This window comes from Anolis sagrei, chromosome 2, assembly GCF_037176765.1.
Source record: "Anolis sagrei isolate rAnoSag1 chromosome 2, rAnoSag1.mat, whole genome shotgun sequence".
Classification (NCBI taxonomy): Eukaryota; Metazoa; Chordata; class Lepidosauria; order Squamata; family Dactyloidae; genus Anolis; species Anolis sagrei.
Window position 1 is genome coordinate 251,874,757 of NC_090022.1, and position 14,328 is coordinate 251,889,084.

General features: G+C 39.9%; 1 protein-coding gene across 2 annotated transcripts in view; it reads left to right on the plus strand.

Moving 5' to 3' along the window:
* The first annotated feature begins 460 nt into the window (after positions 1-460).
* Positions 461-14,328, plus strand: part of CHD1 (chromodomain helicase DNA binding protein 1) — a 52,456-nt gene continuing 38,588 nt past the window's right edge. The window contains exons 1-2 of one of the 2 annotated variants that reach the window (XM_060761831.2): positions 461-868; positions 5,330-5,548. In XM_060761831.2, coding sequence (XP_060617814.2) covers positions 5,496-5,548 — 53 coding nt within the window. In that variant the 5' untranslated portion in view covers positions 461-868; positions 5,330-5,495. The remainder of the gene's footprint in view (positions 869-5,329; positions 5,549-14,328) is intronic. The other variant, XM_060761832.2, reaches the window with a different exon arrangement.

Sequence of the window (14,328 nt, forward strand, 5' to 3'; positions counted from 1 at the left end):
TGACAGGTGAAATGTAAGGATTTTAAGGTAGGCGCGATGTGCAGGCAATCTCAAATCTCTGGTCAAGTGCGTTTGGGACATGATGCTGGGAGTTTCCTATTCTGGAAAGGCACACTGGAGCAGCCAGGTCTTCAAGCTCTTCCTAAAGACTGCCAACGTGATGGCGATGACACAGAACCACGGAGAGGCCTTTCTTTCGCGTGGGTTTTGTTGTGGGAGTTGGATGGCTGGGCCTCAGAGCGGCCTGGCGGATGAGGCCTCAGAGGCGCATTCCCTCACTTGGCGCCCTCTTCCCTTCCTCTTCTCGTCATAGCGGCCTGCTTTCCTTCCTTCCTGCTTCCCTTCCCCTTCGCCCTCTGCTCCTTTCCCGGCCTGCCTCGCTGGCTCCTCCCCCTTCCTTCCTCCCTCCCTTCCCGCTCAGTCCAGGGCTGACATCACGCCCGGGGTTTCCATCGGAGGGGGAAAGAGGGAGGGAAGGAGAGAAGGAGGGAGGAGGAGGAGAAAGAGGAGGGGACACTCGGCGTGATGATGGCGGCGGCCGGGAGCGCTTAAAGCAACGGCGCCTGCCCGCGCACCTCAGGCCCCTCTTCCGCTCCCTTTTGTTTTTTAACCCCTTCGAGTCTTCCTTCCTCTCTCCCTCCCTTTGCGGAGGGACTCGGGCTTCCTTTCCCTCCCTTTTGGGCCTAGGCCGAAGCCAAGCGCCGCCGAAAGAGAGACAGCGAGAGAGAGACTGAGAAAGGGCGAAGAGCAATCCAGGCCGGACCCGGAGCGCTTCCTTCTTTCCTTCCTTCCTTCGCCGCAGGCCTCTCTCTCTCTCTCGGGTTTATTATTATTATTCCGCGACTTCCCTCAAGAGGAGAATGAAGAGGTAAAAAATGAAAAACCGGCGGGGAAGCCGAGGGTCAAAGGCTTGAGGCGAGGCTGGCGGGCGCTTCAAGTGTAGGCCGCAGCCCAAAGGACAGTGATTTGCTGAGGGAGGGAAGCAGAGGGGAGCCAACTCGAAGCCGAGGCGCGGGCAGAGAAGGGGGAAAAGCAAGGCCTCTGCTGGAGGGAAGGCCCAACTTCCCAGAATTCAGGGAGAAGCGGGGCTTTTGTTCCAGCCTGGCCTACGTGTCCCGTTCCCCTTCCTCCCAGGGTGCATCCACACTGTAGATTTGATGCACTTTTCATTGCTCAAGGAGACAGAACCCTGGATGTTGTCTCTTCGCTGGGCCTTGTGTTGCTACAACTCCCAGGATTGGCAGTTTGCAAAAAGTGGTGCCAAACTATTCCTTTCGTATAGAGGAGACCTGGGCCAATTTGGGCCCTCCGGGCCCAAATTGGCTCAGGCCTGGTGTAGACTCAAAACCATGCTGTTCCTCTTTTCTCTTTTGTTTACTGTTAAGAGAGAAAAGAGAGAGAAGGCCAAAGGCGGCCTAGCAATGGCAGCAGTGATGACAATAATGAGGAGGAGGAGGGGGATGAAAAAGGCGCCTTGCGTGGAGCAGCTAGGCACCCACGACGTTGGGGGAGGGAGGGAGGAAGCCCATTTGTTTTGGCACCCACTAAATCCACGAGGCCCGCTCCTCATTGGCTGCCAGGCGGGCGAGCGGGGGCCCCGTGTGCTCGCGCCGAAAGGCCCCGCCTTTGGATTGCTTGGCTTCCCGGGCGGGGGGGGGGGGGGATATACAACAAAACAGTCGGAAAAATAGTAATCCAACTCTTCCATAAACTGATTTATCTCATGTTATCAATCACCTCTCCTACTGTGATATTCGGAAGTCCTGTGCAAACAGCTAGGGATGATTGGGAAGTAGTTGGGAAACTTGCAGCTCTTGCTAACTACTGCACTGCTTTTTAAGCAAGCACGGGCAAACTTTGGCCCTCCGGGTGTTTTTGGACTTCAGCTGTCACAACTCCTAACGACCTACTGGCTGGGTTGCTATGAGTTTTCCGGGCTGTATGGCAGCCATGGTCAAAGCCATGGTATTCCCTGTAGTAACCTATGGATGTGAGAGCTGGACCTTAGGGAAGGCTGAGCAAAGGAAGATAGATGCTTTTGAACTGTGGTGTTGGAGGAAAGTTCTGAGAGTGCCTTGGACTGCAAGAAGATCCAACCAGTCCATCCTCCAGGAAATAAAGTCCGACTGCTCATTGGAGGGAAGGATACTAGAGACAAAGTTGAAGTACTTTGGCCACATCATGAGGAGACAGCAAAGCCTAGAGAAGACAATTATGCTGGGGAAAGTGGAAGGCAAAAGGAAGAGGGGCCGACCAAGGGCAAGATGGATGGATGGCATCCTTGAAGTGACTGGATTGACCTTGAAGGAGCTGGGGGTGGTGACGGCTGACAGGGAGCTCTGGCGTGGGCTGGTCATGAGGCCACGAAGAGTCGGAGACGACTGAACGAATGAACAACAATATGGCAGTATATTCCAGAAGCATTCTCTCCTGATGTTTTGCGCACATCTATGGCAGGCATCCTCAGAGGTTGTGAGGTCTGTTGGAAACTAGGCAAGTGAGATTTATGTATCTGTGGATATATAAATTCTCCAGGGTAAGAGAAATAACTCTTATCTGCTTGAGGCAAGTGTCAATGTTACAAATGGCCACCTTGATTAGCACTTAATAACCTTGCAACTTCAAAGTCTGGCTGGTAGCCTGTGGGAATATTTTGTTGGGAGATCCATGATTGATTCTTGTCTGGAATTCCCCAGTTTTTTGAGTGTTGTTCTTTATTGCCAAATTTTTAGAGTTTTTTTAAAAATACTAGTAGCCAGATTTTGTTTATTTTCATGGTTTCCTCCTTTCTGTTGAAATTGTCCACGTGCTTGTGGATTTCAGTGGCTTCCCTCTCTAGTCTGACATAATGATTGTTAGAGTGGTCCAGCATTTCTGTGTTCTCAAATAATACGCTTTTTCCAGATTGGTTCACCAGGTGCTCAGCTATGGCTGGCTTCTCTGGTTGAGTTAGTCTACAGTGCCTTTCATATTCCTTGATTCATGCCTGGGCAATGCTGCATTTGGTGGTCCCTATGTAGACTCGTCCACAGCTGCATGGTATACGCTAGACTCCTGCAGAGGTGAGAGGATCCCTCTTGTCCTTTTTCGAACGTAGCATTTGTTGGATTCCTATGGGCTGTTAGGAATTGTAAGAGTTGAAGTTCAAAACACCCAGAGGGCCAAAGTTTGCCCATGCCTACTTTCAAGGGATATAACTATAGTAGACATACTTTAGCAGTTATTATCTTATATGAAACCCCTTTGAAGGGCCAGTTCCATCCTATACATGTTTGTTTACACTGGATTTGAATTGTATGGTATGACCCATTATCTACAGAACCGTGTACTCAGTTTCACTTTTCCATGACTTTGTTTATCAAAACTAATTTCTTGTTAAGGAGCTGGAATACTTAGAACTCACCTTAACGGATCTGGCTCTTAGCACATTGCTTTTAAAAGAACAATAATATAGAAGACATACTTGTATGGTCTTTATGATCCTACATGACACTGCTCTGAAGGACAGGTCAGTCTTATCCATGCTTGCTTACAGGTTTTGGACTGTTAGATTTGACTACTTTGAGTCTCCTTTAAGAGAGAATAGTGCAGTAATAATAATGGGACAGAACTATAGATTTTGGACTGTATACTATGACCCAATATCCACAGAAGTACTGTATGCACTTTCACTTTTCTACAGCTTTATATACTGGAACTGGTTTCTTGTTCAGCTATTGGAATACTTGGAACTTGTATTAACAGATCTGACTCCTAGTGCATTGTTTTTAAAGGCACATTAGAATAGAAGCCATATTTCTATAGTATTGTTTTTTGTTTAATTGTAAATGCGGCTTTGAATATTGCCATGTTGTAAGCCACTCTAAATCCCCCTCTGGATGAGAGAGGGTGGGGTATAAATATAGTAAATAAATACTTCTGTGGTCATTATGAACCTATATGAAATTCCTCTGAAAGACAACCCAATGCTATATATGTTTGTTTACCAGATTTGGACTGTGTTGTATAACCCAGTATTCACAGTTTCACTTTACCATGGCTTAATTTATTGAAACTAGTTTCTTGTTCATCATCTAGAACACCTGGAATTCTGGTTAACAGATCTGGCTCTTAGTGTTTTGTTTTTCAAGGGACAATATTATAGAAGTCATACTTTTATGTTTGTAATAATCCTATATGAAAGCCCTCCGAAGGACCAGTTCCATCCTATACTTCAGGGGTCCCCAAACTAAGGCCCGGGGGCTGGATACGGCCCTCCAAGGTCATTTACCCGGCCCTGGCTCAGGGTCAACCTAAGTCTGAAACGACTTGAAAGCACACAACAACAAGAACAACAACAATCCTATCTCATCAGCCAAAAGCAGGCCCACACTTCCCATTGAAATACTAATAAGTTTAAATTTGTTAACATTGTTCTTCATTTTAATTATTGTATTGTTTTTAAGTGGTTTTTGCACTACAAAAAACACTTATGTGCAGTGTGCATAGGAATTTATTCATGCTTTTTTTCAAATTATAATCCGGCCCACCCAACAGTTCGAGGGACTGTGACCTGGTCCTCTGTTTAAAAGTTTGAGGACCCCTGCTATACTTGTCAACTAGCTGGAAAACCTGACTCCTTGTGCATTGTTTTTAAAGGGACAAAACTACAGAATACATACTTGTGTGGTTATGATGATTCTTTATGACACTCAATTGAAGGATAGTTCAGTTCTATACATGCAGAATTTGAACTGTACAGTACCACTCCATATCTGCAGAATCAGTGTGTGCAGTTTTATTTACTCAGAGTTTCATCTATCGACTCTACCCTTCTTTACAAGCTATAACCTATTCTCTGTCATTAATCTCATTGAAAATAATGGAGTTCATCGTTACACCACTTTCATGTATCCATGCGATATCAGGTGATGTATTCTCTGCGGATACAGGGGTCATACTGTAATTTTAATGTGTTAGAGCATGTTTTTTACATGACATATTACTGCTTTTGTCAGTTTATAAAATGGTTGATGCATATAGGCAGTTTATCACTGATCCTAGGGCAGTATTTACAAATAAGTCTAGCTCCCAACCTCTGAGGATGTTTGCCATAAATGCAGGGTGTTTGCCATAGATGCAGGTGAAACGTCATGAGAGAATGCTTCTAGAACATGGCCATATAGCCCGAAAAACCTACAATAACCTTGTCAATTTTGACTAAACTTTTTATACTTATACATGAGTATAAACTGTAATCATTGGATCAATTTTAGTGTAGTGTCATTGAAGTATGTACAAATATGCAGTCATTTCAAGTCATCAAGTCATAATGTTCTTTTTTTTAAAGGTAACGTGAGCAAAAAAAGAAAAATGAACTTCTGAACACAGTGGAACAAGATTTATGTGAAATTCCTAAACTCAAAGAAAGAGGACCCTCTTCAGTGGACATTTTATATCCAGCTTGCAAACTGGAAGAACTTTTATTTATATTTTTATCTTGGTGAATATTTACAATGAATGGGCACAGCGATGAAGAAAGTGCAAGGAACAGTAGTGGAGAATCAAGGTATGAATTTGCAACCTTTTCTTACATTCATACATTTTTGTGGAAGTTACATATATGCGTGTATGTGTATTGTGTCTTTTGAGAGAACAGACCAATTTCAGTTACTTTCAGTAACTGAAATTGTAGTTCTATTGAAACAAAATGTATTTAGTAACAAAAGTGTGAAGAACCTAGGCTTTGGGTATGATAAATCTATTTTCTTCTAACTTACTAGTATGTTGGATATAAAATGCCTGCATTGACAGTATTGTTTTGTACTGATACACAGTTCCTCCAAAACGCCTCCACCTCCATATGTACTGTATAGCAGTCCTTTTAAATATTTTTGGAGTGCTGCTTCCAGCATTCCACGCTATTAGATTTACTAGTCAGATAGCACACATTTTCCACCTTTGGTATATATTAAGAAATATGCTTTGAAATCATCCCTGTTTGTAAAGATGGCTAAAAATGGTTAAAAAGTATATAGCTGAAAATGCACATGATAAGGAACTGGCAATCAGCTTCTAAGTATTCCATGCCTAAGAAAACATTATGAAGTTCATGACATCACTATAAGTCGACAGGTGATTAGAAGACAGATACGCATGAAGGTGAAATAGAAACGAGTGAAGTTTTATAAAGGACTTTTACTCAGTACGTGTTACAGATGCCTGTTGGCCATTTACTGAAAATTTTATATAAACATATTAAGAATAACAGTAATGAACTGCAATGCAGATGTATATTTGTCTTTTTAAGACTTTTCTTACTGATGTTCAGTGTATGTTCATGTATTGTTCAGTGTTCATAGTAACTCAAGATTCTCCAAAGATTCTCACAGCTTTTTTGGATTTCAGCTAAAGATATTTAGCTGAAATCTAAATAAGCTTATTTAGATTTCAGCTAAAGGAGCCCCGGTGGTGCAGTGGGTTAAACCTCTGTGCCGGCAGGATTGAAGACCAGGTCGCAGGTTCGAATTCGGGGAAAGGCGGATGAGCTCCCTTTACCAGCTCCAGCTCCTCATGCGGGGACATGAGAGAAGCCTCCCACAAGGATGATAAAACATCAAATCATCCAGGCGTCCCCTGGGCAATGTCCTTTCAGACGGCCAATTCTCTCACACCAGAAGCGACTTGCAGTTTCTCAAGTCACTCCTGACACGACCAAAAAAGCGAAAGATAAAAAATATTGGTTGTCATCTTATACTTTCTTGTCAGGAGTGAACCCACTTAACTTAGTGGAGCTTATTTTTGAGTAGATATACTGTGTAAGTTTGTGGAGTTTTATTTGTTGATACCGTAGTGCAATTCTGAGCAGTGGCTCTTAGGAGCTAGATGTCCGAGCTCTTCCTAGCTTAGTGGTGATCAGTAAGATCTGAGCAGTAGCAGCAGTTGTCTTTATAGATTTATTTATCTCTTTTTGAAATTTGAAGTGATTTCCAAATGTCTATGTGAGTTTTGAAACACTGTACATGTTATGAATGGAAGGTTGTAGGAACACAAGAACACCCCTGTTCATCATCCTGCTTTGTAGCATGACTGTCTATACTTAATGCTTCTGGTAAGGCCACTAGCAATGTAGAAAGGAAACAGCATTTCTTCACTGTTCCCTTTTAACAGCTACTGTTTAGTGGCATACTTGCGCTGAACTTGAAAGCTTCATTTAACTTTCATGTTCAAATACGCCCATCTGCAGTGAATTTGTCTTAACACTTCTTCAAAACCATATGAGATTGTGGCCATTGTATGACAACAAATTCTTTAAAATATGGCACATTAAGAATAATTTTTTGGCAATCTTAAATATTAAGGGGAAATAACTTTTATAGCACTTGTTTGACTTGTTCATTATATAAGAAACATCATTGTATATAATGGAACTTGAGCATCTATGGATTTTGGTATCCACATGGAGTTCAGGAACCAAAACCCAGCAGATTCTGAAAGCCCACTGTGCTTCTAATCAATCTGTATTAATTACATGAGTCAACTTCTGTCAGTGCAATTGGAGTTTACCTCCCCCATCATGTCTTTTAGTTCCTCACATGTCCCCAAAATTGAGTGCAGTTGGTTTTCCAGCCCTCTGAAGCTGTAGTAGGTGTTTAGGAATTTGATTCACTGGCAGAAGAATACAGTCACCTCCTACCTCTTAACAACCTTTTGATAGCTGCTGTCTGTATACATTCTGAGGACAAAAAGGTGCATGTGTATTATAACACACATGCATTTAATATGTGAGAATTTGACAATACAAAATGTTCCTCTCTCTTTGTTGTATCATACAAAATATGAGGACATTCCCATTCATTCATAGCTATTTGAGCAAAGATAATAGACCAGAACTATGGTGGTTTGGTATGTGATACAATGGCTTGCTGCAGCAACATGAAGCCTAAAATGAAGTTGGTGGTATTTGTTTTTGCAGTCTGGTGAAATGTGGAGTTGACATTATCCAGGCATCCTTCTTGCCTCACTCCACCCATATTATCCTCCAGCTGGCCTCAAATGGCAGACGTCATGAGACAGCATATTTACTATCTGTTCTTTCAAGACGTCATCTTAAGAATTATTAATTATTCAGTTGTTTGATGTTTGTATAGCTGTGAGAGGGGAAATAAAATGGTGCTTACACAAGTGCAATGTAGGATAACCAGTCAATTAGCAGGTGAAGAACTGTGATGATTATGAAGTTCTGTGTTTTGCTGACATAATTCACAAACATTGATGGATTTGCCATCAAAACTAAAGTCAGAATAAGCCCCATCTACATTGCTATATAATGAAGTTTCAGAATACAGTATAACTGCATTATTTGGCAATGTAGACTTATAGACCAGTTCAATGCAGTTAATCTGCATTCTGAAACTGCATTATTTGGCAGTGTAGATCCAGTCTGAATCTCCAGTCAGTGGAAACATCACACTTATTAGTGGATTAATAGAAGGAACGATAAGGCATTCTGGGCTTCTAATCTAGTAATCTTTACCTCTTCTAATATTTTGTATACCTGTGAATTCTTATGCTACTTTGCTAGTATTAAATTAAATGGATTGTAACATGCTGAATTTGTGATAGTTATCTCAAAGACCTCAGGAACACCACCTCAAAGAATCCCTGTTCCCTTAAAGGAAATTGGAAAATTGTTGCCTTAAGGCAGCTTGAAACATGAGCTATTTTTGTGACATTATTAGGAAATATATTTCTGCCATTCTAGTTTTTCTAAACGGTTTTTGTATTCCAGTGGGATGCCTTTATTTTCTTGAGATCTTTTATTTTGTTCTCAATGTAAAACAATCGTTCATGGAATCACAGAGTCGAAGAGACCGCAAGGGCCCATCTAGTCCAACAAAACAAGTAAAGATTAATGACATAGCATAACATGGAAGTGGTGCTCAATTCCTGATAGATCCTAGTGATTTGGAGTTGTTTGGGGAGGTTTTATTGAGCACACAGTTACTAACAATACTATTGTTTAAGTATAATTTAAGGTGCATTATTTGAATCTCTATTCTATAGCAACTTGTGCCAAGATTTGTATGTGTACATGGTTCATTTTCTTGCATAGTTTGGAATGTGAACAGTTTGCTTCCATGCCAGCATTTTGCATCAGGCACCAGTTGATTGATAATGAAGTTCTAGTTTAAAAAGGGTAATACTCGCAACTATATCTCTCATCGTTTAGCATGCAAAATACCTGAGGTTTTTCTGAGAGCCATAAAATGCCTATTCTTATTTGGGCACCAGTAAAGGTACACTATTTCAATATGATATTAAAACAGAGTGAATGTTTTATCTTTTACCTAACACCCCTCCCCCGCAATTCCATGGGACCAGCACCTGTGGTTTCATTTGTCGCTATCTGCCAAAATATGCCCTCTCTAGGCATTTCCTAGGTAAGAGCTATTGGGCAATGTATTTTCCTGCCTTCTCAGAGCATGATGGTATCTCCTTTGAAAGTTTTAAAGCAGAGGCTAGGTAACCATCTGTTGGGAGTATTTTGATTGTATTTTCCTGAATGGCAGGGGGCTGGATTGAATGGTCCTTGTGGTTTCTTCCAGTTCTTTGATTCAGGCTGCACGTGCTCAAAGGGTATAGCCCAAGGAGAATGAGCAGAACTTGGCAGATGTAGATTACTTCTCCATTTATATTTTAGTTTTTCCTTTAAATTTCATTAACACATAAAATTTACCTCTCAGTCTTTAACAAGTAAAATCCCCATACTTATACTAGGTTATTACAAAACAAAAAGGATTCAGGAGGCCAATTTTGCTCACCCCTGATGAATAACATAACAGTCTTGTGGCAGTTACACTGGATAGCTATAGAAGGGTACTATTTTTTCTTTTAATAATGCATTTTAAAACTGGCTGTTTGGTTTATTTTATGTTTTAATTGTATTATTAACCACTTTTTCATTCTTTAACAAATGCATAAGTATAAACCCATTTTTAAAATATGAAATACTTTAAAAAAGAAATTGATTTTGATCCAATTTAAACAAAAGCAAGTTTTAGTTAGATTTGGGCTCACATATTTCCTTTTCCACATATTTCCACCCTTGTCCATTCACAGGGAAGAAAGAGAAAAACTTCCACTTCTGCGCTGAATAAACTGCCATCTCCAATAGATATCCTTGGTGTTAACCAGCTTCCTAAGTTTTGAACTTCACAGGAAATTGGTTTATTCAAAACTGAAAGTGTATGCTTTTATCCAACCACAGGGAAGGAGGACCCATGGTTTATTTTTCACCATTCAGTTACAGTTTAGTGTAATTCATCCTATAGCTCTAGAGCAGTATTTCTCAACCTGGGGGTCGGTTATTTATTTATTTATCGTGTCATCCGCAACCAGAACATTGTATTACATTTCCAACAGAACAAAACAAACAAACAGATTTAAAAAAACCAAAAAAAAAACAAAAAAAAACACAAATTTTGCAAACTTGGTAGCTGATTAAATGGCCTTTGACCAGTATCTGGCCACTTGGAGTGCCTCTGGTGTTGCCGCAAGAAGGTCCTCCATCGTGCATGTGGCAGGGCTCAGGTTGCATTGCAGCAGGTGGTCAATGAGAGAAGCCTCCTCAGGATTGCAAGACATCTGGGCGTCCCCTGGGCAACGTCTTCGTAAACGGCCGATTCTCTCGATCCAGAAGCAACCAGAGACCACCTGGGGGTCGGGGGGGGGGGGCTAAAAGGGGTCACCAAAGACCATCAGAAAACATATTTCTGATGGTCTTAGGAACCCCTTTGACAGAGAAGTCTGATGATCTCTCCATCTGTCTGTTTCTTCCTTTTTGGAAACAGATGGTGAATCCTCCCACCAAAAGCCCTCCTCCTGCTCTCTGGGTGTAGGTGAACTAATACTACAAAACTCTTCCAGTATTTTCTGTTGGTCATGGAAGTTGACCAAGATTGGTTCAATTCCATTGTTAGTGGAGTTCAGAATGCTCTTTGCTAGTAGGTGGACTATCAATCCCAGCAACTACAACTCCCAAATGTCAAGCTCTATTTTCCCCAAACTCCCATCAGTGTTCACTTTTTGGCATATTGAGTATTTGTTTGGTCCAGCTCCATCATTGTTCTCCATCCATAGTGCTCTCTGGATGTAGGTGAACTACAACTCCAAAACTCAACATCAGTACCCATCAAACCCTTCCAGTATTTTCTTTTAGTCATGAGAGTTCTGTGTGCTAAGTTTGGTTCAATTCTATTGTTGGTGGAGTTCAGAATGCTCTTTGATTGTAGGTTAACTATAAATCCAAGCAATTACCACAAATGACAAAAATCACACACACCCCCCCAACCCCACCACTATTCACCTGCATATCAGGATTCCTAACATTGTTTTAATTGCTTTAATTGCTGTTATCATTTATTACTGTTATTGGCATTGAATGAATGCCTGCTGTGAAGCCGCTCTGAGTCTCCCTCTGTGGATGAGAAGGATGGGATACATTTTACATTTTACATCCCATTTTCAGATATGCCATTTTTCTTGGTTAGTTAACTATTTTAGTATACAGACAGTCCCCAAGTTACAAACAAGATAGGTTCTGTAGGTTTGTGCTTAAGTTGAATTTGTTTGTAAGTTGGAATAGATACATTGGATCTTGGGGAAAATATGGCTTGTTGTGTAAACAAAGATTACTGATAAAGCTTCAGTGGAGAAACCTATCCCCCAAGATAACTTCTGAGGGGTAGATTTCCATCACTTCCTATGAGTCATTTGTAAATCAGGTGTTTGTAACTCAGGGCCTGCCTCTACACTACTATGCTTATTATGTGTTGTAACATTTTTTCAATAAATTATCTCACTTAATCCTTTTCAGATGAGAGATAAAGACTATATTATAAGAAGTCCATAGTCGACTGGGAATATTAATGTCCTACTTGAGTTCAAGCCCAGAATATCCTAACATTGCTAAATTTTTGCCAATATTATTCATTAATAGTTAAGGATTCCTATATAATTTCCACTGTCAATAAATAAAGCAAGCAATGTTAAAACAGTATAAATATTATGAAACCGTTGCTTTATAAACTAGTGATGTGCAAAATTGTGAATCTTATACAGTACTACATGGCTTATCATTATTCTAACATGCAGCATTTCTTTGAAAACATGTAAGATACTTACATAATGCTGTTGCATAGTATTATTTTGCCAGTCATAGTATAATAAAATAGTTAACCAAGGAGTTTAAAAAAAATGGATGAGTATCTTTTAGAATAATAATTAGCTTTCTTTTCACTGAGCTTTATAGAAACAGCTTGTATTACAACCTCACTCTGTTGCTATAGAAAATAACTTTTTAAAATATCTATTCTTGTTCGAATTCCTATTGCAGTAAGATTATTTTCTTGTCTATACCTATAAGCTTTGGTAAAGAGGAAGGGCAGAAAAACTATAGTGTTCAGAAAAAATTGTTTACTATCAAATAAATCAGTTGTTTTTTTAGTAGAAAAACTTAAACTTGATATCTTCATGCTGTGAAAACTTTATTAATATTTAGTATTGAAGGCTTTCATGGCTGGAATCACTGGGTTGTAGTAGATTTTTTCGGGCTGTATGGCCATGTTCTCAGAGGATGCTTGCCATAGATGCAGGCGAAACATCAGGAGAGAATGCTTCTAGAACATGGCCATACAGCACGAAAAAACCTACAACAACCCTTATTAATATTTATTTATTAAGTAAACACATGTATCTGCTAGAAGATTAGGAATCTGTCAGATCTAGGTTTTGATTTTTTTCTCTCCTTAATTTCTGAGATGCAATGTTCAGTATGAAAACTCATAGCATTCACTTTTAATCTTTTAATTTTCATTTTCAAAATACAGTGAATGCATTTTTCAACACTTCATAAAACACAAAAAATGGACAGATGTCCCATTTTGAATCATGTTTGTTTTGAGAAGTAGAGATTTTTTTTACTTTTCCTATTAACCACCCATTATTTCTGTTGCTGTTGACTCTTTCCCTAACATAGAGGGCATGCCCTGGTCTTGTTTTTACCTCATATAGTCTGGAAAAAGCTACACAGTTCTTTCACCTTGAACAGAAACCAAACCATTTGATTCTTCTCTGAAATATTGTGTGAGCACAAACAAAAGATACCTTCCTCCCTTGCATGACCCTGTGGACATAAGGGAGTGACTGGATATTTTCTTCCTTTAACACTGAAAGTGCTATACTGCTTCTATGTCCTGCAAGTGGTAGCCATAAGAGAAACCATCTACTTTATACACGTTTTCTGCATCAGTGGAACAGCTTTATAGTGAGCAAGTTGCTGCACTTGCAGTCTAAAACATTAATTCTGTGAGATCTGTCCTTACTTCAAATATTCGGCTAGTCATTTCTGTGTGTGTTCAGCAATGGGGTGGAAATGAAAAATGTAGTGAAAAAAGTAGAGACCTTGGGCTCATCCATCCTGGTCAAATTTGAGGCATACATCGAAATTGGACTATTGTGTGCCAGCAGTGTGTTTTGCAATATGTATGTCTTTCTTTCATTACTTGTTTCTGCTATAGGAAACCATGATTTTGCCAGCAGTATGCATGTACTCATACTGAACAAAGATGCCAACATTATCGAATACAGTGAACCCTTAATATCCATCAGAGTTTAGCCCCAAAATCCATGGATGTTCATGTCTGGTTATATGTTATAATAAAATTGTGCCCTTTATATAAAATAACAAAATCAAGATTTGCTTTAGGAATGTTTTTGTGAACATTTTCAAGCCATGGATAGTTGAATCCATGGATATAGAGTTGTAGATACAGCAATTACAGTTGTATAAATGCTGTATCTATAACTTATTAAGTGAACTGAATTTACTACAGCAACACTGTTTTTTCGCAAAGTGAAATCTTTATAACCAGTTGTAACAAAGATGAAAAATGTCATAGCATGTCTCAGTTTTGAGTTTGATTTTGATTAGCTCGAAGTGGGATAGATTGTATTTTGTTTATCAATAACAGAACAAGTGATCAAATCCTTTGCTTTCAGTTTCTGGTTCCATCCCCCTCTTCTTCATAGGAAAAGTTGTGTTTCTTTTCTTTCCTCTCTCACACATGCCTAGTTTATTTCTGGCTGAACAATGTATTTAAATCATAAAAGCAGCACAAGTTTATCAAATGTATGTATGGAATAGGTGTTCAGACTTCTGTGATAAAGTTTTTCTAAAACAGCTTGAAAATAACATAATCTGCAGTTGAATGATCAGTGTATTCAGTGAATTCAAGTTCTGTGAATTATATTTGCACTTAAACTAACCTTGCTAGCCTGTGTTTAAGT